The sequence below is a fragment of the Poecilia reticulata genome, linkage group LG11, assembly GCF_000633615.1.
Source record: "Poecilia reticulata strain Guanapo linkage group LG11, Guppy_female_1.0+MT, whole genome shotgun sequence".
In the NCBI taxonomy this organism is placed as follows: domain Eukaryota; kingdom Metazoa; phylum Chordata; class Actinopteri; order Cyprinodontiformes; family Poeciliidae; genus Poecilia; species Poecilia reticulata.
In genome coordinates, this window is record NC_024341.1 from 17,380,437 (window position 1) to 17,405,007 (window position 24,571).

Below are 24,571 nucleotides of genomic sequence, written 5' to 3' on the forward strand. Positions count from 1 at the left end.
CAGTTTAACATGTAGTAAATGTGAATTTTAACAGTTTAATATGTAGTAAATGGGAATTTAAACAGTTTAATMTGTAGTAAATGGGAATTTTAGCAGTTTAACATGTAGTAAATGTGAATTTTAACAGTTTAATATGTAGTAAATGGGAATTTAAACAGTTTAATGTGTAGTAAATGTGAATTTAAACAGTTTAATGTGTAGTAAATCATGAATTTAAACAGTTTAATGTGTAGTAAATCATGAATTTAGGCAGTTTAATGTGTAGTAAATCAAGAATTTAAACAGTTTAATGTGTATTAAATGGGAATTTAAACAGTTTAATATGTAGTAAATGTAAAGGTCTCTGTCCTGGAGTGAACAGCTAACCTAGCTGTCCTCGGTATTCTCCGTTCTGTGTTTTCAGTGAGTCGTTGTCTGTTTCTTTGTGGGCGTGTTGTGATGAAACTCATAGTTGGTCACTAGAGCATAGAGAAAATAAAACTGTATCATGTTACTACTGAAGCAATCAAAGCTTCCTATCATTTTTTAACCCATTTAATGAAGCTGGGCTTTCCTCTAAGCTGCAGCCTTGGTGTTGGGGAACGTTCTTCACACACTGAAAACTTTTCTTAATGCTCTGATTGTTTCTGTCCATGCTAATCCACTGAACCGGAAACCTTTTATGTTGTAGAACTTTCTAATTTTAAAAAGTAAGCCTTGCATTTGGTTTCTTTTTGAATATTTATTGATAAATGCATATTCAAATACCTCAGTGCCATATGCTTCACTGTCCTATAAAAAATGAGGACCAGAAATTTGTGCAAACTCCACAGAAAATAATCTGCCTGCTAAATCCAAAGTGATCTGCACATAGAGGACGTTTTATTTAGTGCTAGGCAATAAAATAATTAAATGGACACTTTAAAATGGGGACTACTATTATTAGAGCAATTTCACAAGATACCACAGCCAGTAGAGTAAACATGATTTGCATTAATTTATCCTTTCCATGGTTTTTTACGTCTATACCTTCCTAGCTGATAAATTGTCATTTGTTTGTTTAGTTGTGATGCATAATGCCTAAAAATGTGTAAAGGAATTGTGTGTTTATTTTGTAGTGTGTAGTTTGTGTCATCCCTTTGAAAACAGATGCAAGTTGTTTTAAGTTCAAGCTTAAAGTGAAGCTTAATCACAGAGTTTAAACTTGAGAAGAAAACTAAGCTTAAGAATTCAATTTAGAGTTTGTTTCAGCTAAAAAGTCAAAATTGCATGGATTCATTGCATTTTTTTCTTTGTTTAATAGGTGCTCTCCTCGGAGGCGACCTGAATAATTCAAACGGAGGATGTCCAAGTCCAGTCTGTAAGTAATTTATTTTATTTTTTACAAAAGCAAAGTTGTAGCATTCTTTTTTTCAGTTTCCCTTATTTTGTGAAATAATTTAGTAACTATTCCTCTGTTGCTCCACCTGGGATTGGATGCAAATTAGTGGGATTCTCTGAATGTTCAGTGTTCACTTTTGACTTATGAGATATTTATTCTAAAAGTGAAGCACAATCATACACCCATCTATAAATAGTATTTCCCCCATTGATGTTTTATCTCTTTCTTTTTTCATTTACAAATCAGTCATGATCAACAAAATGTGGCTTTTTTTGGACAAAAAAAAAGGAAAATAGCCTTTTAATGTCTAAGTGAAAACTGATTTCTATAAAATATTGACAATTAAATAAAAATATGTAACATGTACTAAATGATTACTTAAATATTCACCTCTTTCAAGTCTGTATTTTGCAGCTTTGGTTGCAGTAACAGCTAAAGTTACCTCAGTTTTACCCCATTATTCCCTGTAAACTTCTCAAACACCGTCATGTTGGTGGGGACCATTTGTGAACAGTTCATATTGAGGTCTGGACTTTGACTGGGCCACTCCAAAACATCCAAAGCATTTCTGTGTAGCTTCAGCTGGATGCTTTGGTTTGTTGTCTTGCTGGAGAATAAATGTTGTCCAAACTTCTCTTGCTGGTGGAAACAACCAAACTAACGGTGCGTTCACACCAAACGCGTTACGCCATTCAACGTCGACGTGTGTGTGCAGACTCTTGACATTTTGTTCTACACCAAACACGTGTCGCGAGTTAAAGTCTGTGTGGAGGCATGTTGAGGCGCATCAGAGCAAAATTTCCCAGAGCAAAAACGGCAAGAGCAATTTTTGCTCTAGCCGTTGTTTTCTGTTACCTGCTTATTTGTCGGACTCGTCATATGCTTCAAATCGCGCCGCGACGGTCCCTCGACGCGCCTTCACGTAGACTTTGAATGTAAACCAGACGTGCCTGATGTGTCATGTTTGCAGTTAATAGTCGCCCCAATGTTACAAACTCAAAGACTTTCTTGTTTTATTTAACAACATATCAGACAAAAAAAGAATCTAAATTCAAGATCTGAATCAGCAGGACAGATTGGTAATCGACGATTGGCCAGAAAACTGCAATTGGTCCACTTCTCATTTGCTTGTATTTTGTCTTTATGCTGTCATGGTTTTCAGGTGTCTTTATACTACAATCACTTGAAACACTGTCAATATTTATCACTTATTATGTTTTATATTTCTGTTACCATTTTGTTAAAGTCACTTTTCACTTTGACATCAAAGGTTTTGTCTTTTTGTCAAAAAAGCTACATTTTGCTGATCATGATTGATTTGTAAAAGGAGGCATTGTATTATTTAAGAACATATCTAATTTAAAGACTAAATTTAAGGACTAAATTAATTAAATGTGTCCAATAAATCACAGCAGTAGCCTCCCTCTGAATTGTCTGTCTTCAGGTTTCTCCCTCAGGGTCGAGACAACAAAACTCTGTACCCCTACTGTCTGTCTGATCTTTCCCTATTGATCGCCATGCATTCGCACCTCCGTCTCCCCCGCAGCTAATGGATACACCAGCGCCAGGGCCTCCCCAGGTCTGCTCACCGTCTCCAACGGCAACAGCCTGGGGAAAGTAGTTCCGGCCAAGTCCCCGCCCCCCCCTCCCAGCCCGCAGATGGTCAACAGCCGTAAGCCGGACCTGCGAGTCATCACCTCGCAGGGCGGGAAGAGCCTCATGCAGATGGTGAGATCAGCCAAATTCAGCTTCAGTTTAACGTTTCTGACCCCTCAGTTCTTTTCATGATCGCTCACAAACGCAGCAGGTTTTTGTTGGACCCATGATGTTACCAGTTACTGTCACCAGGGGCTTGAAAACCTTGGAATAATTAAAATTTCAATTTGGTTTTTCCAAAGTGTGTACTTAAAAGTGCTTCATATTCAAACTGCACAGTTTCGATCATAAATCAGGGGTGTCCAAACTTTGACATGGGGGCCAAAAATGTTAAACTTTTTAGTATTTTTGGTTTTGCAAAAACTATTTTATGTTCTCATTTTTACCTGAAAGTAAATGTTATAGCAGTCACTTAATTTAGCTACTATGGATAAATTATTCTAGATTTAAAATTGTTTTGCAGGTTTTTAAAAAAATAAGAACAGGCAGTTCTTAGGCTCGTCACATTTTTCAACATTTTTTGTGCCTTTTTTGCTCACTCTTGCTTTATTTTGAAAATTGTATGAAATGGGAAATCTGCATTTTAGTACAACTGTTTGTTTTCACTAATGAAATATATCAAATTAAAAGAAAAAAACTTGTGCTCTACCTTTATATTTTTCATTTTAAGATCTGATATTGTCTGTGTTTTTCTGAAACATTATTTTCAAATCTGTATTTTCTGCCTGAAATGGAAAACTACAAATTTATACTATTCTTGAATTTCTGATTAGGGCCTACCCAAAGTTGTTTCTAAGGCTGCAAATGGCCCCCAGGCCACATTTTGGACACCCTGTATTAAATCTGTAAGCCTAATTTTGGAAAATGTTGTGGTAACATTTTATTTGAAGGTGTGCATAAGATTGACATAACAACTGTGATAAACAAGAAGGAGTCTTTATGAATGTTTATGGCTGCTGTCATGAAGTGTCGCTCTGCAAATGACATTTTTAATGCAGAGTACCTTTAAAAATGTCGTTTACAGAATGACACATCATGACAACATAAACATCATGAAGACTCCTTCATGTTAATGTCTCATGTCAGTCTGATGCTTCTCTTCAAATAAAATGTTATTTACAGTTGAAATCAGATATTTACACACTTGGTGAAAAGACACACATTTTGTTTTCTGATTTAGGGTTTGTTCGGTTAGTATTTTGTTCTCAGATCAGTAAAGTGTAAAAAATTTTCAAAATATAAAGTTTTTCTGTATTTTAGTTGTCCTTGTAGAAGTATTGATGGATCAAGATCACGTAATAGTGTATCGAAACTGTCTTTTTTTAGTTCATTTATATTGTTTTCATCTCATAGGTGTGGTGCTGTAAAAGTTAGAAACATTTTATCAACATTTTCTAAGTTCCCATGTCTTAGAAGACAAAACGATCCAGAAATCATATTTTTTGTGGCCAAAATTGCCCCAACTATACAGGAGCTGCGTAAACATCTCAATCCTGGGGTGAAATAAATGAATGGGGACCAAATTGCTTCATGTTTTATAGTTGGATTGAACCCATCATGTCAAAGATGCTGCAAGAGAATCAGGAAATCTTAATTTATCTTCTCATCCAAAGCCTGAATGCTTGAAGCTCTGCTATTGATAAATCTGATCTTTTTTATCAAGCTGTTTGATAATCAAAACTTTGACTGAAGGGTCTAAAATATTTATCCAGAAACTTGTTTATTTCTCACCTTGCTTCTTCAGTGTCAGGATTTTTTTTTTTTACAATAATCAAGCTGCCTAGTTGAGATGATGAGAGTTAAGATAAGTTTTAAAACTAACATCAGACACAATAATGAAAAATCTGTTCTAATACTGTAAAGTTGTACAATCTAGGCAAATATTTTATGAAGGAATGAACCACGACTTCATTAGGCTTTAATAATTGCTTCAAGTATTTCAGTTTAATGTGAAGTTAAAGTGTGAAGAAAAGACAAAACTAGGTTATAATCTTTAACATGGACTAATATGACATTATTTAGATTCTCAGTTATAGTGTGATTCTTAAAGAAACCTTTGATAAATAATTTTAACTGTTTCCAAATATTTTTATTGTCTTTAGTTTGTTGCTAGCTGTTGCAGTTTAGGTTAGGTCTGAGAAAACTATTGAACTTTGCAAACAAACCGATGAACTAGTTCGAGTTCAGGCTTTGTTTTCATGGTTTTATTCAGTCACTTCAGAGTTATAACCATCTCTGTTACAACTCCTTGCAGACAGAGGATGAGCTGGAATTGGTAAACGAGGTGATTTTCCCTCCCTCACTCCCAAACGCATACATCAGTCACTCGCATGAGTCGATGCCAGTCAGCTGTCAGCATGAGTGCAGGACTCTGCAGGAGTTTCTTCTTGTTTCAGTTTTGTTTTCACCGACATTTCCTTTGAGATGTTCAGTTTGACTGACTGCATGTGGGTCAGGGTGCGTGGATGTCTTATTCCAGCATTTGTTTTTAGTTTTTGGAGATGATCTAGAACTGAGCCCTCCACGTTAATCTCGCTGACGGTGCCGTAGCAGAAATATCCGAGTGCTTTCCTGCAGGTTTGAGCTGGACTCGCTTCATCGCTCTGTATGGTGGTTATCTAAAGCATGGGTGTTGTTCTCACTTTGCGTTGTGGTGCGACGCGCCACAGAGCATGTTTCAGTGTTCACCGACGGCCTCACACACTCATTTCCACTATCCGACACAATGTTTGAGATTTTTAATAACTACTTTGAATTACATTAAAGGCATTTAACCAACAAAAACTCCAAATTTGAGCTTTCATGGCCAATGCAAAGCATGCAACTTTAGATGATCTTTAGAGATGAATAAAAAAACTTTTAATACCTTTAGGATAGAAAATGGTTATAAAATCAATCATAAATAGGGTTTAGTTGTCTGCTTACATCAACCAATAATCAGGCTTGAAATTATCTTTAATTGCTAGTTTTTAGTTGCACTTTGTTTCATATTTTACACCTGATAAAAATGCATAGTAGTTAGAAATTCAGATTCCAGATTAGGAGTTTAGATCATGCAAACAATTTTAGTTTTCACCCATTCAGCTGCAGATTTAAATCCAGAGGAAATGACTAACAATTTTACCCAATATTGCAGCTGCAGTAGCATCTTTAGCATTTTTACCTTTTGATTATCATTGCTTCACTTCCATTAAAAGTTTATGACAGAGATAATTTCTAACTTCCAGAAGAAAATGGAAATATCCAAGTATTTGTGCCTAAGCGAGGAAATTCAGTGTATCAGCGTCAAAGTGACAAATGCAAACGCACAGAAACACATGAAGGTATAATGATGAATGACAGTCCACTCTACGTTTAAATATGTTAAGGCTGCAACTAATTATTGTTATAGTAATCAATTATTCAGTCAATTGTTCTGATGATTAATCAGATTTAAAAATAGCATCATTTTGCAGATCATTTAGGCACTTAAGCTTTTTCGTACAATATTAGAAATACCTTAAAAATAAACAAATACTTCAGTTTCTTTTATAAATCATTCTTTACATAATTTGAACTGTAGGTCTTTTGGGTAAAACATATTTACAAGTTGTTTTTTTTAATCTTAAATGCAAAATGTATTTAATTTTGTACAGTTTTGACTTAATTACTTCTCTGACGGCGTAATGGCCTTTTTTTGAGTTTGTATGCTCTACTTAATGATTAATCAATTACTAAATAAGTTGACAGTTTTTTCAAAAATTAATCATAATTATTTGTTTCATCCCTAAAATATAAAGTGTAAAATAACAACATAGTTGTAAAACATAGCAGTTTTCATAGCCTGTTAAGTGTTTTAATACACTTAAAAAATGTAACGTTTTCCACAATAAGCTGTAGAAAATTGAACCTTTTCAGAATGCATGCCCTTCACAATGCTTGCAACAAAATAAGATAATAATAGTTATTAAGATAAATGTGTTTTTAGAGGAGTAATGGCTGCTTCTGGAGGCTGTCCTCTTCCCCCTTCAACAATTCGTCTTAAAGTCGACAGGCAAGATTCTCATTTTCCAGAAGATGGTGATTAATTTTCATCACTTTCACTCTGCTGGCGCTCTCGCTCTTCTTCCTCACAAAGGGAGATAATTAAATCTTTCTCCTCCTTGAGGTCTGTCTCTGCTCCTTTTGTACGTTTAGTGTAATTCAAAACTCTTGATGAATGGTTCTTTTCACACACGAACGTAATTCCAGGGAAAATCCACAAAATCTTTTGCCTTTTATAGCAAGACGATTTATATGTGGAAGTGTTTAAAAAGAGCTCCAGTTTGCTTTTTATCCGTGGTAAATTTGAGCTCTTTTCGACCAGTTTGGGAGCAGTAGATTTGGACATGGGTCATTGACGTACAAGGATTTCCACCAGGCTAAATTAAACATTCTAAAAATATGTATATCCAGTGTAATTACTAGAACATTTGAAATGTTGTGCACACAGAAATCCTAGTTTAACATTAAAATGAGACCGTTTCAGAGTTTTTTTTTATCAATATGATGTGGTCTTAAAAAATGTCATGACCATGATTTGTCGTAAAGTAAGGTATTTTTCATACTAAACATTTGTTTTATAAATTTCCATTTATTTAAGGTGTCTAGAAAAGTTTTTACATTTCTTTGTATTTTTCTGGCAATTATGACACTTTTTTCCCCCCCAAAAAACTGTGAAATTCCATTTATAATTGACTCGATCACTGTTTTACTTCACCATTTCATCAAACTGTGATAACAAATAAATCTTCAATCACTTGAAGATGCTGTATTATTAGTGATTAATATTTATGCTCCTGATACTGGATATTCTATTTTGAATTCAATACATTTACTTTTTTAATTGGACTCACCACATGATTTATACAGTAAATGTAGGCCAGGAAACAGGTCAAAATCCTTTTAATACATAAAAATATAATTGCAAGCAGTAACAGTACATTACAAAAAATCTCCACAAATCATGTGGTTCTGATGGCGCTCCTCAAGATCTAGTTTTAAGACAAATGTATAGAAAAGTTATTGTTATGGACGGAATATTTCAAAGGTTTTTTTCTTCACATTCATTGAAAATTCAAGAGGTAAGCAGAGCAATAAATAGGATCTTCAGTGGCTAATTGGTTGTAAGGCTTTATAGCGAATTTTTGGGCATAAAATAACATAACTGATTATTGAAACTTCTCACAGCTAAGCAAACATTCTTTGGTTACCTAGCAACAACATGTTGAGTAACTGACAGCAGCAGCAGTTTAAGGTTTTGTCACTGTGCCTCATAACTGCTTAAAAATAAGAAACGACAGCGTTTTGTGAAAACTGGATAAAAGAGGAAAGATCACACTACCAGTTTGACAGCATCTCAGATATTTAAAACAAATCAATAACTATTCATATCGATTTATATTGTGTTAAGTTTTTCACTCATATTGTCCAGCCCTCGTTACTATATTTACATCATGAACTAGTTTAGTTATTTTAATGTTGCGCATTGTTAATATTACGCAGTAATAAGATTTCGGAAAGATGTTACCAGTGACCGATCAGGTCTTTTTGTAACCAGAGGTTGAATAAATTGCCTTTGATGTAATTCTCTTACATGTCTTATTCAAACCAAGGAGTTTGTTTTTGATGCATGTCATCAAGAACGCACTGAGAGGTTTCCTTGGTGTGGAACATCATTCTGAATCCAGCCATGTGTGCATCTGTCATTCCCAGCATGTCTGAATAAAAACAAACAAACAAACAAACAAAAAAAGGACTGAAACGGGCTCGCAGAGGAAGTTGTTGCTGGTTTTTATTCTTGCTGATGTTGTTTTGCTCTTTGGCAGAACGCTCAGCGGCTGGCAGCTGGAGCCCAGGCGGCACAAACCCTCACCACACCTGTGGTGTCTGTAGCCACACCGAGCCTCCTGGCACAGGGTCTACCCTTCTCCGCCATACCCACAGCGTACAACACAGGTGAGGCAAAAACTGCAGTCACAGGTGGAGGGATTGTGTAAAATCAAGTTGTTTTTGTTGTTGTTTGTTTTACATCATATTTTAACGTTATTCCCTCATTAAAAACATACCTGGAGTCTTGCTTTGATTCTTTCTTTCATGCATGTTTGATGAATCCTTTAGTTTCCCCTGTTAGCTTTTCTGGGGTACTTTAATGTTTGCTGTCTCAAAGCCCCGTTCATTTCCAGCTCGGCTCCTCTAGACTAGCGGCAGCAGCAATTAGCAAAAACCTGCTGGCACTGAGCTCAACGAATGAACTACTTCTTAGTCCAACAAACGGTTGCACACGACACATGATGACGTTTCAGAAAGAGCAGGAGCTTCTTAAAGAGACAGAGGACCAATTATAAGACATTAAATTGTAAAGACACATTTGGAGCAATACAGCATATTTATGACAACTGTCACTATAACACATTTTGCTGGATGATAAATTGTCCTAGTAATTATTGCGATAAACCGTAATGTTATTTTGAGATTATTTTCAAGTCGACAGCGGCTTAATTATGCACCGGTAGATTTAATTTATCAGACCCTTATAACAACATTTCTGTCCAAAATCATTTGAAATCATCCGTTTGAATAGATGAATAGATTACATAACAAAAACCAAAACTGTTTAAGTATGAACCGGTGAAACGACCTGCACCTGTTTTGGCAGAAGTTTAAATCCGTATTTAAATCCTGCATCTTCCCTCAGAGTACCAGCTGACCAGTGCGGACATCACTGCTTTACACGCTCTCGCATCACCAGGCGGCTTGTTGCCGACCAGCGTGTCCACATGGCAACAACAGCAGGCCGTCTCCCAGCAACAACAGACCCAACAGCAGCAGCAACAGCAGCAACAGCTTAACCTTGCATCACTCAGCAACTTGGTGTAAGTCTCCTGATTTTGTTTTCCCTCTGCAGACGTGTAGGAAATGTTTGTAACATCCTCATCTAACAGCTCAGTCTTTGATAACAGCTGGCATACTGACCCTACCAGTTGCTTGCATTATATGCATACCATGACCTCCAATGCAAGCAACTTGCATCCTCTTTAGTAACCTGGTTTGCATGTCACCATTGCCATCACATCAATCTGAATAGTTTCCTGTGGCTTTTATTAAACCATCAATCATGAGCAAGGGGTAGCAGGTTGGCTTTGCCACTTTTCAAGAAGGTATTATAATAATAAAGATGTGATTTGATGATATTTTGTTTGTTAAAACAACTGTTTGACTAGAACAAGAGTGTCAAACTCATTTTTCTCTTGGGGCAAATCGAGATAAAGAAAGTAAGAAATACTGCCTCCTACGGGAGAGAGTTGGCATAACTTAAACGCAAAAAACTTTTTTTTTTGCTGACAATTTGCAATAAACTTGGAAAAAAAATGCTTGGATTTGTTTATTTTATGTGAATTTCCAGAGCAACTGGAGGGACTGATTGATGTAATTTAGCATCTGGAGCCAAGAGGGCCACGTAGAAAGCTGTGGCGGGCCACATTTGGTCCCCGGACCTTGAGTTTGACACATGCGGACTAGAAGATGTCTATTCACAGAAATATGGTCTAGAAATAGAGAATGTGGCTTTATATTTAGAACTGGACAAAGATTTATTTCTTTAAAGTTTTCCTTACAGGGAATTAAAAACTCATCTGAAAGTCTTACATTTCAAGCAGAGCAGCTAATATAGTGTGAACTGGGTCTTCTTGTGGTCCAACATGTCAAGTAGCAACAGATCCTATAGACTCTCCAGGCTCTAAGGCGACGTCCACACAATGCCACACGCTTATTGTCTTTTAAAGTTTATCTTTTGGAAACATCCAGAGAAGACGTGCATTAAATTTAACGAGCTAAAAGTGTTGAAGTCTCTGTACTTCCTCTTTGTGTCAACAGGAACTGTGAGTGAAACTGATGCTATTCAACAGTTGTCAACAAGAAAAATACATTTTGTCATTATAGTTAAAAAAGTAGTTAAAATGCCTGAGGGGATTTTATTGATGCATTTGAAATTAAGGTGCTTTAAAGCCACATAAGAAATATTTTATATATAAGATGTTACTAGTGAAGTTCTGAATTTCTTTGAAGAATTTGAATTAACAAAGTTTTAACATTTAATTTCCCTTTGAGACCAATACAATATATTTTAATTGATTTTAATTTATATTATATGACATCTGTATGTCATATACATATGACATACAGATGTCATCTGTATATGACATACAGATGTCATCTGTATATGATGACATATACAGATGTCATTTTAAAGTGGTCATTTTAAAAGACCACTTAAAATGATCAGTTTCCCAGATTTTGCTCTTTATAGGTTTATGTTCGAGTGAAATGAACATTGTTCTTTTATTCTATGAACTTCTGACAACATGTCTCTGAAATTCAAAGCAATTATTTAGTATTTATTTGCAGAAAATGAGAAATGGTCAAAATAACAAAACAGATGCAGAGCTTTCAGATCTCAAATAATGCAAAGAAAACAAGTTTATATTCATTTAGAAACAACAATACAAATGTTTTAACTCAGTTCAGAAATCGGTATTTGGTGGAATAACCAGGAGGTTTTCAGTGGAGTTCGGTGCAGTGGGCTCTTCATTGTTTCCAGAACTGCACGTTAGTTTTTAAGTGTAGTTGGTCAAACATAATTAAAAAAAATATATCTACACTCCTTATTGCTCTAAATTTTGTCATTAATTTGTGAGAGGACTCAATTAAAATGTGACCTTTTTGATCAAATAATTACTATAGCAGCTCAAGAATAATTATATTTAATTTACTTAATTACTCAAAGTAATATAAATAATTTTATACAGAAATAGAAATGCAGTGATTTTAAATAGCATATCTGTAAAGTTTTGAGCCTCTATTCAACCGATAAGTTTTGTGAAATTGTTGAATCCATGTTCAGTCAGGATTATAATAATCATTAGATCAGATTAAAGTTTTCACTTTTTTCCCTTCACAGAATCAAACAGTTTCCCTTTTGTTTCTCTTTTGGGTTTGAAATCTGGGTGACTAAATGTCTCTGAGCGTTTTGGGGTTTTGGTCTGGTGGATCCTGAAGTGTCCTCTCCTCTCCTCCACAGCATGTGGGGCGTGGACAAACAGAGCAGCGAGCTGTCTAGCCAAGTGTCCAGTCTGGCTGCCAATCTGAGGTGAACAGCCACCGCTAGTGTGTGTGAAATGTCATGACTTTGTCTGTCAGCTGGGATTTGGGAGGCTCACTTTGTATTTGGACCGATCCCGCCTCTAAAGCAGCAAAGCAGGAGATTCTAACGGGGCAAGAAAACCGTTTCAAGATGAGAAAATTAAACGAGTTTGATTTATTTTCTTTTGAAATGAGCAAAAGTTGAAGGTTTTCACATTTTGCCACATTACTACAAAATTGGTGACTTCAGTACATGGTGGTGGCAGCATCATGCTGTGAGGATGCATGAGCAGAGACAGGGTGACTGGAGTAGGGGTGAGCATTTATCGTATCGTTTATAACTTATTGTGAAAATTTTCTCTTAATAATTTAGATTTATCATCTCGATAAATTTCAATTAATTATTTTTTTAAATAATCAATAAATATCAGTAAATGTGATTTACTGATATGACAAAATGCACTTACTGTGTGCAGTTTAGGTATATAAATCACATTTTTAAGTAAGTAGCGTCACAAAGAAGAGTTTCAGACAGGAATGTTCTTAAAGAGCAGTATTTGTGTTTATGGCGCGATGAATGCTTTTCCACGCAGACATGCAGTTACCTACGACTGAATGTAGCCAATAATTGACCAGAGGTTGTCAATAACATCTGAAAGGCTTAATATTGTAAATTAGGGGTGTCCAAAGTGTGGCCCGGGGGCCATTTTATGGCCGCCTGGAGGATTTTGGGCGGCCCCCACAAGTTAAATTTTGGAACCTAGCATGCAACCGGATTTTTCTCAAAAGCAAATCTTTCTTCTAAAATAAGAAAACAATCAACCCTAAAAATATAGAAACTCTGAAGCCTGCCCGAAAACCCAATTTATGTAATTATTTTTAAAATGTTTTTTTATCGACTCTTAGGACGATTAATCGGATTAATTGTAATTAATCGCTTATTGAAACAATCAATTTGTTGTTAACTGGAGCAAACAGACTGAAAAAGATGCCATTTGGTGAAAAAAACAACATATTCAGAGCAGTAATTAATCCAAAACTGGACAAAAAATATTTAAACATGATTTTTTTCAGCTGATCAAAAGTTTAAGACCATAGCTCAAAAAAACCCAAAAACCCCCAAAATAGAAATCAAAGTGTCAAAAAAAAAGGACTCAGTAATGAGTAGCTCCACCATTCTTGTTGATGACTTCAAACAATCGTTTAGGCTTGATGCCAGTGTTTCCAGGAGGCTAGTGGGAACGTTGCTCCAAGTGTTGAAGATGGCTTCACGAAGGGCATCCACTGTCTGGAAYTGATGTCCATTTTTGTAAACTTCCCTTGCCATCCATCCCCAAATGTTCTCAATTGGGTTTAGATCCGGGGAACATGCAGGATGGTCCAAAAGAGTGATGTTATTCTTTTGGAAGAACTCCTTTGTCAGGCGGGCATTGTGAACTGCAGCATTGTCCTGTTGAAAAACCCAATCATTAGCACACAGACGAGGCCCGCAGTCATGAGGGATGCCCGCTGCAACATCTCCACATAGCCAGCTGCTGTTTGACGCCCCTGCACAACCTGAAGCTCCATTGTTCCATTGAAGGAAAACGCACCCCAAATCATGATGGCGCCCCCACCACTGTGCCGTGTAGAAAACATCTCAGGTGGGATCTCCTTGTCATGCCAGTAACGTCGGAAGCCATCAGGACCATCAAGGTTAAATTTTTTCTTATCAGAGAAGACAACTTTCTTCCATCTTTCAATGTCCCATGTTTGGTGCAAAGTCCAAACGGGCAATTTTGTGGCATTGAAGAAGACGTGGCCTTTGAAGACGTTTTTTGTTTCTGAAGCCCTTCTCTCGCAGATGCCGTCTGATGGTTATTGGGCTGCAGTCAGCACCAGTAATGGCCTTAATTTGGGTAGAGGATCGTCCCATGTCTTGACGGACAGCCAATCGGATCCTGCGGCTCAGAGCTGGTGAAATTTTTTTGTGTCTACCACTTGACTTTTTTGTTCCATAACCCTCAGGATCATTTAAAAAATGCAAAATGRCYGKCYTWCYGCGKCCMACCYCMGCMGCGAWGGSMCGTTGTGAGAGGCCTTGCTTATGCAGCTCAACATTCCTACCACGTTCAAAGTCAGTGAGCTTTTTTGCTTTTGCCATCAGGAGGTCTTGACAGTGTAAAGACTTGACAGAAAATGACATGGAATCCAGATTTTTGCACAGCTTTTGGCTTTTAAAGACTATGGTCTTAAACTTTTGATCAGCTGAAAAAATCATGTTTGAGTGTAAATGCAGTTTTCAATTAATTCCCTGCTCAAAAGTTTTTGTCTCTTATGCTGATTTCTTCTTTTAACATCGTGAAAGAAGAAATCACGATGTTATTCTTCGTGATGTTATTCTTCGTGATTTCTACTTAGAACCTTCGTTAGATCCAATAGTGCAAAATGCAAATTCTTGCAATTTTTTGACTGTTCTTAAGATTTTGATCAGGAGTGTATTTGCATTTAAGATTAAAACTCCTCAAGTGGAATAGTTCAGAATTACTGAAGGCATGCTGTGTTATTATAAAATGTTTATTTTCTTATTTAAGATTTATTTTTATCTCTGTATTTCTAATATTGCATGAAAAACAGTTAAGTGGTTAAGTGAAAAATCAGAATGTGCCGTTGTTTTATCCAATTAATCAATTAATCGTCAGAATAATAGATTTAGTTGCAAATCTGAATATTTTGTTGCTTTTAATTAAAATTACATTTTTAATTTATTATTGAGCAAAAAAGTCAGTTTTGAAAATGTAAACAAAACAAAAAGTTTGGACAGCACAGATGTAAATATTGCATCCAGAAAACCCAGGACATGTACGACCTTCTTATTTTCTCTGCTTCGAACTGAAGTCTGTGTTTGCGGTGCTCAGAGAAACGGCGTCACTGCGGTGAATCCAAACTTGCCTGCCATAATGTTTCACACTTTTCTCCTCACATGCCTCTAATCCACCTGTTCCCTTTCGGTTTGGGCTCCAACATGTTGTTTTCTCCCCACAGCGTTGGCTCTCCGTCCAACCTGCTCTTGGGTAGAGATGAGTGGTTGGGCCGGTACTGTATCACACTTCCTACTTCCTGTGTGTCTTGTGCTTCTTGGCTGCCGCCCCCCTCCCCTCTCTTTAAGCATGCCTGCTGCCAAACAGGAAAGCGGTGTAGCTGTGGTTTCCACCATGTTTTCTAACCAGATTATTATTTTCGTCACATCCTTGCTGACTCACTGCGAACCACCCCGTCACACACCGATCATTTCATGCTTCTGTTGGTGGTTTGGGAGCTGCTGTTGGGGACGTTACTTTGCTTTTAAAGGCTCAAAGATGGCCGCCGGTGAATAACTGAGTGTGGCTTTTCCCTGTTGGTGCCGTTCTGTAATGTTCTGTCCCGACACAAATGGTCTTCTGGGGATCTAATTGTTCGCTTTTTGTCACGTTGCTGATTACTGTTACAGCGCCTTATAAAAGTATTCACACCCCTTTGAGGTTTTTCATGTTTTTGTCATTTTACAACCATAAATGTTGATGGATTTTATTGCAGGATTTTCACATTCTGGAAAACTGGAGACTGAGTTTAGTTTTTAAGACTGAAAAAAAGGAAAATTTACTAAGAATAGAAAAAATATATATTTTCTGTCCTATTTTGGTTGTTTCTTTGTAATACACTTCTCGTCTATCTTGTCTACTTTGTCTCCTTCCTTTTTTGTGTACTTCCATGTGTCCTGTTTTCATTTATACTCTTCCCTCTCTAACTTTCCTTCTCTTCTTTTCTTTCCCCATTATTTGACAATTTGCTTCCTTGTATAATTTCTCATCTTCCTTTCTTGTCTCTTATTTCTTACATTCTTGCTTCCTTCTATCCTTGAGTACTTTCATCTATCCTACCTTTTTCCTTTCCTTACATACTTCCTTGTTTTCTTACTCTTTTCTTTCCTCATATACTTTGACACTTTTCTTCCTTGTATAATTTCTTACCTTCCTTGTTTCCTGTCTTACATACTTTACTGTCTTTTTCTTTCCTCATGTCCTTTTTGACACCTTTCCTTCCTGCTTGACTTTTTTCCCTTCCTTGTGTGCGTCTTGTCTTCTTCCACTCTTCCATCCTAGTTTGTTCCTCATCATTTAAAATACTTTTTGACATAAATAAATGTACAGTCTGTTGTGTAAATTAAACACAACTCTGGGAAGTTAGGTATTGAAAAACTGGAGTTTTTACAAAACAATCCTATTTTTGTGATGTGATGGATCAACATATTGCAGTTCGTACCTGAAAATGATGCATGATTTAATGTTTTAATTTAAAAAAATCAAACTTTTATTTTTCACTTCAGGTATTTGCTTCTTTGTGTTACTCCATCTCCTGAAATTCAATAAAACATTGAAGTCTGTGGTTGTAAACTGACCAAATCTGGAAAAGCCAAAAGGTTGCAGAATGATTTTTATCTCGAGGGACGGTCAGTGGTTTAGTTTTTGCTCTGCCTCTCATCCTCCATCTTGCTTTCTTTCCTCTGACCCGTTCCAGGCCGGCGACCCACATACCTCAAGGCGCCATGCTGACCGTCAACACCAGCTCAGGGGTGAGCATCAAGTCGGAGCCGGTCTCGCCCGGCCGGGACCGGAGCACCCCGTGTCCTCCCCCCGCTCCGCCTCCGTCCACTACGCCGTCCTCCACGTCCGGAGGCGCCATCTTGACGGCGCCGCCTCAGTACCCCAGCTCGCTGCTCTGCCTGGAGCCGCCGACGGGCCGCTCGCCCGCAGACAGCGTCAGCAGCAACGCCAGCTCCTTCGAGGGCAGCGACCGCGACGACGCCAGCGCTGCCGGCGCCAGCGGCGGTACCGGAGGCGGCGCCACCGAGCTCCTCAGGGTGTCGAGCGAACCGGATCAGGACGGAGGAAACATAAAACGCATGAGATTGGACGCCTGGGTCACATAGAAGCCGCCTCTCGTCGCCAAGAGGAAGTTCTGACTCGTAAACACTTACCTTCATTATTAGCCCCCCACGACCCCGTGACCCCACCACCCCACTGCCATGTGACACTATCACCACACGTCTGCACCTGTCCTGCATTACACGCCGCCATCTTGAACTCACAGGGCTTCGCCAAAAACAGACTGGTTTGGATGTCTGAGCTCAGCTGGATTCGGGTTTTAAGGCCTTGGACGGATTTCTGTCGTGATTTCTGAGGCGTTTGACCTTTTTTTTTATGCAATTCGATGCAACCACAGGACATTTTTCACGTGGTTTCTCAGTGACCTTCTTCTACTCGCGCGGAGGCGCGTGGATCGGTGGCTCCTCGGCGTTACGGACGCCTGCTGCATGACTCGTCACTTCCTGCTCCTGCAATCCCGCGGCGTTTTGATTGCGTGCTGTCCATTTTTTTCCCCATGATTTCGCCTGGAGACGTTTGAGGGCTGCTGGGAAATGCTCGACCGGACGCTTTAGGTACGGGGTTCCTCCACTGCCTGGAAAAGTCTGGAATTTGACTCCAGGATTTTCTATGTCTGGAAAAACAAGAGCTTGGAAAAAATATCTGCATTTCCCCCCAATTTATCCTTTGTGTGTTTCCAACTCTGTTGTCTTTCTTTGTGTCCTTCTTTCCTTCCTAATGTCCCCCCTTCCTTGTCTCCTATTTTCCTTTCCTAGTGTTTCTACCCTCCCTTGTGTCCTATTTCCTCTCCTACTATCCCTCTTCCCTATAATCCTATTACCTTTTCTACAATCCGTCATTTCTTAGTTCCTTCTTCCTTTCCTACTGTCTCTCTGTCCTTGTGTCTTACTTCCTTCTTTGTATCCTTCCTTCTGGACATTCCTTCATTGTGTCCTACCTCCTTTCCAAGTGTCCTTCTATCATCCTTGTGTCCTTTTTGTTTGTTCAAGTTCCTCCCTGTCCTTCCTTCCTTCCCTATTTAAATCCCTCCGTCAGTAGAAATGTCTCCCTCAGATAAATTTAATTTCGATGCTCGATATGGAAATTTGGTCCGATATCAATAATGCTGTTTTAGCCGATAACCGATATTTACCGATATTATATATATTTCTCTACCGCTTTGACACCTTTTGGGGAAAAAACGACCAGAAACAAATGGCAACAAGATAGATTTATCGGACCGATACGGTAGAGTCCAAAGGACTGGGAATTCTGGTTTGGGATTTTTCCATGGAGATGTGAAGGAACCCTGTTGGTAGGAAGAGCCTCCAGAAATGGGGCGGAGTCGAGCGCCGGCGTGCCGATGTCGGCTCTTCTTCTTCTTCTTCTTCTTCTTCTTCAAAACAAAACCAGACGCCAAACGTCTCCCTGGGCGCGGAGACGCGGCAGACTTTGGGAGCTGCTCCATCCATAGGAACTTCAACGAGCCTCTTTTAGTTTTCTTTAGTATTTGGTTCTTCGGAGTCCAAGTGTTCTTTATCTGTTGGTATTTTAAACATGTCTCGCAGGTCCGTTAGTCGTCCAGAGGTAGAAATTCAGACTTTGTATTAAAAAAAAGAAAAACATAATAAAAAAAATAGGAAGAAAAAAAAAATCACTCCTTATACAAAAGCTTTGATGTCCTCTTTAGCTCTCTATATCCCTCCATAGCCGTGTTTGGAAAAGTGAAAGGAAAAAAGACGTTTTCTATATTTCTACCGCTTCGAGTCGGCGACAAAGTGAAATAGCTTTTTGGCTTCAACCACGTGTCTGTACATAATGAGTATATTTGCATAGACTTTGCTAGGTATCCCTAAAAACAAGCAATGTGTTGATTCTCAGTGGATCTGTCCGCATATATGAGTGTGACTTTGATATGTTTCTGGAGCCGCGGTGCAGGGGGCGGGGCTAGTTTCAGTAATCCTCCATTTTCTTCTAGTGTTGATGGCGTGCGCACTTTGTCTCACAGAGGCCTGCTTGGTTGTGGTGTCATCATTACTCTCCTGCCGCACATCTTTAAAAACCCACAAATGAAGGTAAATCGTACACCGTGATGTAAACTCTTTATTACTATTCTTGTTAGGATTATCATTATTATTATTATTATTATTAGGACACTGCCATTCACTTATATTGTAGCGATGGAGATGAAATACACTTTGAATTGAGTGTACCATGTAAAAATGTTTTCCACTTTACGCAGACACAGATGATGCCGGCTTTCCTCTTTGCAGATTGGTTTCAGGTTTTCTGTTTTTCTGTCATTTCAAGTGTGAGCCCAGGTGGAGTAGAAAGCTTGCTGACGAACCTATTATTATATTTTCGTCTGGCCCGATCAGGAATCAAGATGTTAATATTTCACCTATATTTGATAAGCAGCTTCTTTGTCGTGTTTTTGGCCCAAAAATACAAAATATTTATTATCAGAGACTCCAAAGATGCATAGATTGGGCGTTTTCTGTTCTGAAGAAAACCAAGGCTGAAACAATTAATTGGATTAATCATGATGAGTAAATTATTGGAACAATCGTCAAACTATTTAGTAAATGATTAATAATTAACAGGAGTGTACAAATTCAGAAAGAAAAATGTTATTTGCTGGAGAAAACTGCAAAAATATGAAAATTTTGCAAAAAAAGCTAAAGGAATGCTGTCATTTCAGGTAATAAAATGTTTTTCTTTTTTTTTTATTTAACTATTTGCATCTTTTACAATAATTCTAATATTTGATTGTTAAAAAAAGGATTAAGTGGTGAAGAATGTGTCCATTCTTCCATCTGATTAATCGCCAGAATATTCGATTAATCGAAACATTCGTTAGCTGCAGCTCTGAAGAAAATTTGTCGTTTTCAAACAGAAATTATTCTCATTTATGCATCAAGCATGTCCCTGATTTTTCTCAAATAAAAAAGCAGCATAAACTTGTTAAATAGTGAGAATCTTCACTCTTAAAGAATAAGAGGTCAGGATTCGACCTGCTAATCAAAATTAGGGAAAACTGGACAATTCCAGCCTCTGGTTTGATGATTTAGGACTAGACTATTGCATTTTACTCAATGCATTTATTATAAAGTAACCCATTAAATACATAATGAAGTCAAGTCCTACCATTTCTCTGGGTAATTCTGACTTTGTTTTAATTTCCTTTTTGAGCTGTAATAAAACAAAAAGAAAAGAGCAGCACAAGACGAGCCGTGTTGCTCAGCAATCATCTTATATTATTAGTAAACATTTCAGATATCCATCTGATAATTCACGTTTGCATCCAGCTGATGATAATTTTCTGTAATAATCAGAAAATTGCTCCTTATTTTGTTTGTGCTGTGAATTTGAATTTCTCAACATGGATTCTGCAACCAGACATAATTAATCCACATTTATTAGAATCTCAGTTGAGACAAAAATGCAAAGTAAAGTCACCACAGTGAATTTTTAACTTTAATTGTTTCTCTAAGGGTAAGTTGAGGAGAGTAGCTAATTTCTCTAGCGTTTTTCTAGCTGAACATGAATGTGGTTTTAAGGAGTCTCTAAGTAAAGTCGGCCCGTTATGAATAAATGCTCTCCAAAGGTTGAAGCTGCTTCAGCAATAAGTCATTTTTCACACGTCTTTAGCGGGGGCGCTAGTAGGTGTGAAGACGCCGAGAGTCGTAATCGGTGTGAAACGAGTTCGTGACTCTGAAAGCCCAACACAACCGCTAACAACCAGTTAGGAACAAAAGCATGAATTTATTTATTTTTCTGTTTTTAGCAGCTCATCTGGCTTCAGAAGCCCCACCCCACCCCACCCCCCGCTCACATCTTGAGTTTATTTGCTCTTCGTTTTTGTAGGATTTTTGAGAAATGGGCAAAAGCTTCTCAGACTTTCCCCTCTGAACTCTGACGGGCGCCGACATTTCACCGATTTTTCTCCTTTTTTCTCTGACATGCAAAGAAAGGTTGCAGTGTAGAGACAATCTATATGAGGAAACCTGCACCCCTGTTACCTGTTGTGTATAATGTTTTTTAGAAACTCACTATTTTTGGATTAATTTGTGCTGGTGACAGTTCAGACGTCTGTTTATTATGATGATGATGATGATGATGATATTCTGGAGCTTTTATTTTATGGCTATATTTTTGTGTAGGATAGCTGTTTTCGTTCCACCTCTTTTTAATCTTCCTTATCATAAACATATAGTACTGGTTTCCTTTTTTTGTTTTGAAACAACTTGCTGAAAATTGCACGATCAGTTCTTGTGGTATTAGCAAATGCAATGAAGGAAATACCAGTTAAATGCTGCAGTTTTAATTAAGATATATAGAATATATTTATAAAACGGGAAACAACGGTAATTAGTCATTCATGGAATAAAAAACAAAACATGTAAATGCATGGGACACAGGTAACAGCTAAGCTTATGTTACGTACAGTAATGATAAGGACATGCATCATAAATGAGTTAAAACAGCTCAGAATAATGTAGCATATGAAATACTAAAGATGAAATTTATAGCTAATATATTGTGTCGAGCTGGTCTGCTTTGGGTTTTATTGTAAAGAAGATATTTCTTTTTTTGTTTTTGAGAATGATATACAGTTTGTGTATATTTTCATATACAAAGTATGCACTGATATGTTATTAAAATTCTATACCGCTTTTACAAAAAAAGTGTTTGTTGTACCAAAGTATCCAAGTCCCTTGAAACCTTTATCCTTTTTGCGTATGTTTTACCGTATTTTATATATTAAATAGACAAACTGAGTGAAATGACACCGAATCTGTGGGTTTTATTTTCTGTTCTTGGCAGAAAAGTGTTGCAGCACTTTTATCTCCGGCTGTTTTTCACGGTTTTGGTGAGAACTGCGCCGCTAAATTTAGCTGGTTTCTCGTGACCTTGCTCGGCTCTCGGGAGCAACAACAGGAGCTGATGAAGCGGTTAGCGTCGCGGTGCTGAAAGATGCTCCTCATCATGTCGGCTCATTGAGTTTTTGTCCAGCACAAAGTGCAGAAATATAAATCCAGGGTCTTTTTTCCACTATTTGAATCTAGTAGATTAAAATAGTGGAAATATTTGGATTTCCAAACGTTATTCCCTCACCTCCAACTACAATTCAAGAACAAAGTAAATTAGGACAAAACTATGATTTTTAAATCAAAATCTACTCTCAGAAATGTTAAATGTGACACAAAGAAAGATGTTCCTTCTGTCGTCATGGTAACTAAAGCCACATCTACTCATTGACTTATACTCTAAAGTTCAACTTGGTGCACCCAAGTCTACGTTTGTATCTGTATTAAAACTTTAAATACGTCGGGTGTTTTCAAATGAAGACTGACCCAAATCCTGTTTTTACTTTTCAGTTTTCTTCAATCCAGCCCAGAATAATAATATCCAAACTGGATATTATTATAATAATGAATAATATTCTTTATTTCATTTAATAAGGAAAAAAATACATTTGAAGTTTTGGATCTACAATCCTGTTTCTACAAAAACAATTTGATTTTCTTTAATTAAAATAGTTCATTGTTGAGTATGTAGATGTGTCTTCTTTGAAGAAGACGACTGTCTGGCTTCCTACTGCCGTTGGTGGGTCGTTCATGCATCAGTGCTTAGCCTGGTGGGGGCACAAGTAAAGCCTGGTGGCCCGCCAGGCTTACAATGTACTGGAGGAAACCCCGACATGATTTTCTGGGGTAGCCAGCATTTTTTAAAAGCGGGTGATGGGCCCCTTATGCCCCCCTCTTAGGGTTGCCACTGATTTTATTTTCTTACATAAACAATTTTAAATTGACTGAATTCTCTACAGTAAGAAAAAATGTTGTAACTAAAGTTGTTTTTTTTCTGCTCTTTAAGCTGTTTTTGCACAAAAAAAAAAAAAAAAAAAAGCTGCTCAGCAAGTTAAATTCAGGTCGTCTGATTTAGCGATACCATGGACGCCCATAGATGGGCATCTGCCTGTTTCCTGTCTAAGTTTTGCCTCTAAACAATTGAAATGTAAAAATTTCTTCACCTCCAAACATTCACTTGAGTGACATAAAAGTTTTAATGTTAAAGAGGCCAGCAGGGCTTCTGGTTACCAGACTATAACATGTTTAATCATCTGAGTCGTTGAGGGTTTATTGGAGTTGCTGCTCAGGTCGTGACACGTCTTGCTATGGAAAAACATGAAGGGAGTTGCTGTAAAAACACACACCACCCCCATGAAGAGAGAAAAAAAAAGGTTATGCTGAAATAAGAGGACATTTTGTATCTTTTCATAATCAATTGATGCCAACTTTGCTTAAATTGTGCTTAAAGTATTTAGATTTTGTTAATTTTATGACCTAATTATAGTACATAAATCAATGGGATTTAATATACGGGAACATAAAACTGACTTTCTGTTGTAATAATTGTCCATAGTTAGTTACAGTCGTGTGGAGGCATGTGTTGCAATGTTTTCAAAATATTTTTACAGACTCAAAGATCTGAGTTACTGATAAGAACAGATTTTTGGTGTGCTGTGGTGGTGCAGGGGTTAAGCACAACCCACATATGGAGGCCGTCGCTGGTTCGATTCCCGGCCTTTGCTCCATGTCTTCCCCCTTCTCTCATTACCCACTTTCCTGTCAATTAACTATCAAATAAAGGCCACTAGAGCCAAAAAAAATTATTTTTTTATTCAACAGACTTGCAGTCCACATAGACATAAACAAAGACATGATGCACAACATGACAAAAAACTGAGTTCAGATTTTAGCAGGATTATGTTGGTTAAAAATGGATGCCATTTCCAAACATACACTGATTTAGAGTAAACTTAACACCAAAAATATTGCAGAGTATTTTGTTTTTTGCACAAAACAGATTATAAGATAAATATCGATTTCCAGTCATTTAGGATTGGCAGCAGTTTTTGAATATGGAAGCCATCGAAGCTTCGTTTTGTTTTGATTTTTTTACATTAAATCAGACGGACGATCCAATAACCAGTAATTTATTCTGTATTGTCAGTTTTATGCACTAAAACTTCACTGAACTGAATTACTGATGAAATATTGATCCCATCTGCTTCACATCATTCAGGAAAAAGAGACGAGTTTCATTTTTTTTAGCAGATGTTGTGTTATGTTGTAAACGAGAAGCTTTGATCTGGGAAACAATGATTTAACTTTCATTTAATGAATTATGTTAAAAACAGCAGTGTGGAAAAATTAAAACTGCATTCATTTAAAAACAAACATCATAACATTTTGTGAAAAATAAAAATGACCATAAAATACAGACATTTTTTTTTATCGTTTGTGCTTTGAGGGATTGAGGGGAAATCTGTGAAAACAATTTGTTTTATGAATCCAACTTGTTTTGCAAAACATTTAAACAGAAATAAAAACATAAAAATACAAATTTAAAACTTCACTTTTAAATGTAAAAAAGTCAAAAGGAACAAACCACATATTTACAATAATTTAATTCAATAAAAGGTTTAGAAATGTTGATTTGTTTTTCT

At 37.2% G+C, this 24,571-nt stretch overlaps 1 protein-coding gene across 7 annotated transcripts in view; it reads left to right on the plus strand.

Annotated features, from left to right (window-relative positions):
- Positions 1–18,712, plus strand: part of LOC103472498 (myocyte-specific enhancer factor 2D homolog) — a 40,642-nt gene extending 21,930 nt beyond the window's left edge. For 2 of the 7 annotated variants that reach the window (XM_008422189.2, XM_008422188.2), the window contains exons 6-13: positions 1,283–1,339; positions 2,907–3,088; positions 5,271–5,300; positions 8,863–8,992; positions 9,732–9,909; positions 12,114–12,182; positions 15,200–15,250; positions 16,712–18,712. In XM_008422189.2, coding sequence (XP_008420411.1) covers positions 1,283–1,339; positions 2,907–3,088; positions 5,271–5,300; positions 8,863–8,992; positions 9,732–9,909; positions 12,114–12,182; positions 15,200–15,250; positions 16,712–17,123 — 1,109 coding nt within the window. In that variant the 3' untranslated portion in view covers positions 17,124–18,712. The remainder of the gene's footprint in view (positions 1–1,282; positions 1,340–2,906; positions 3,089–5,270; positions 5,301–8,862; positions 8,993–9,731; positions 9,910–12,113; positions 12,183–15,199; positions 15,251–16,711) is intronic. The other 5 variants (XM_008422191.2, XM_008422190.2, XM_008422192.2 and 2 more) reach the window with 4 other exon arrangements.
- The last annotated feature ends 5,859 nt before the right edge of the window (positions 18,713–24,571 follow it).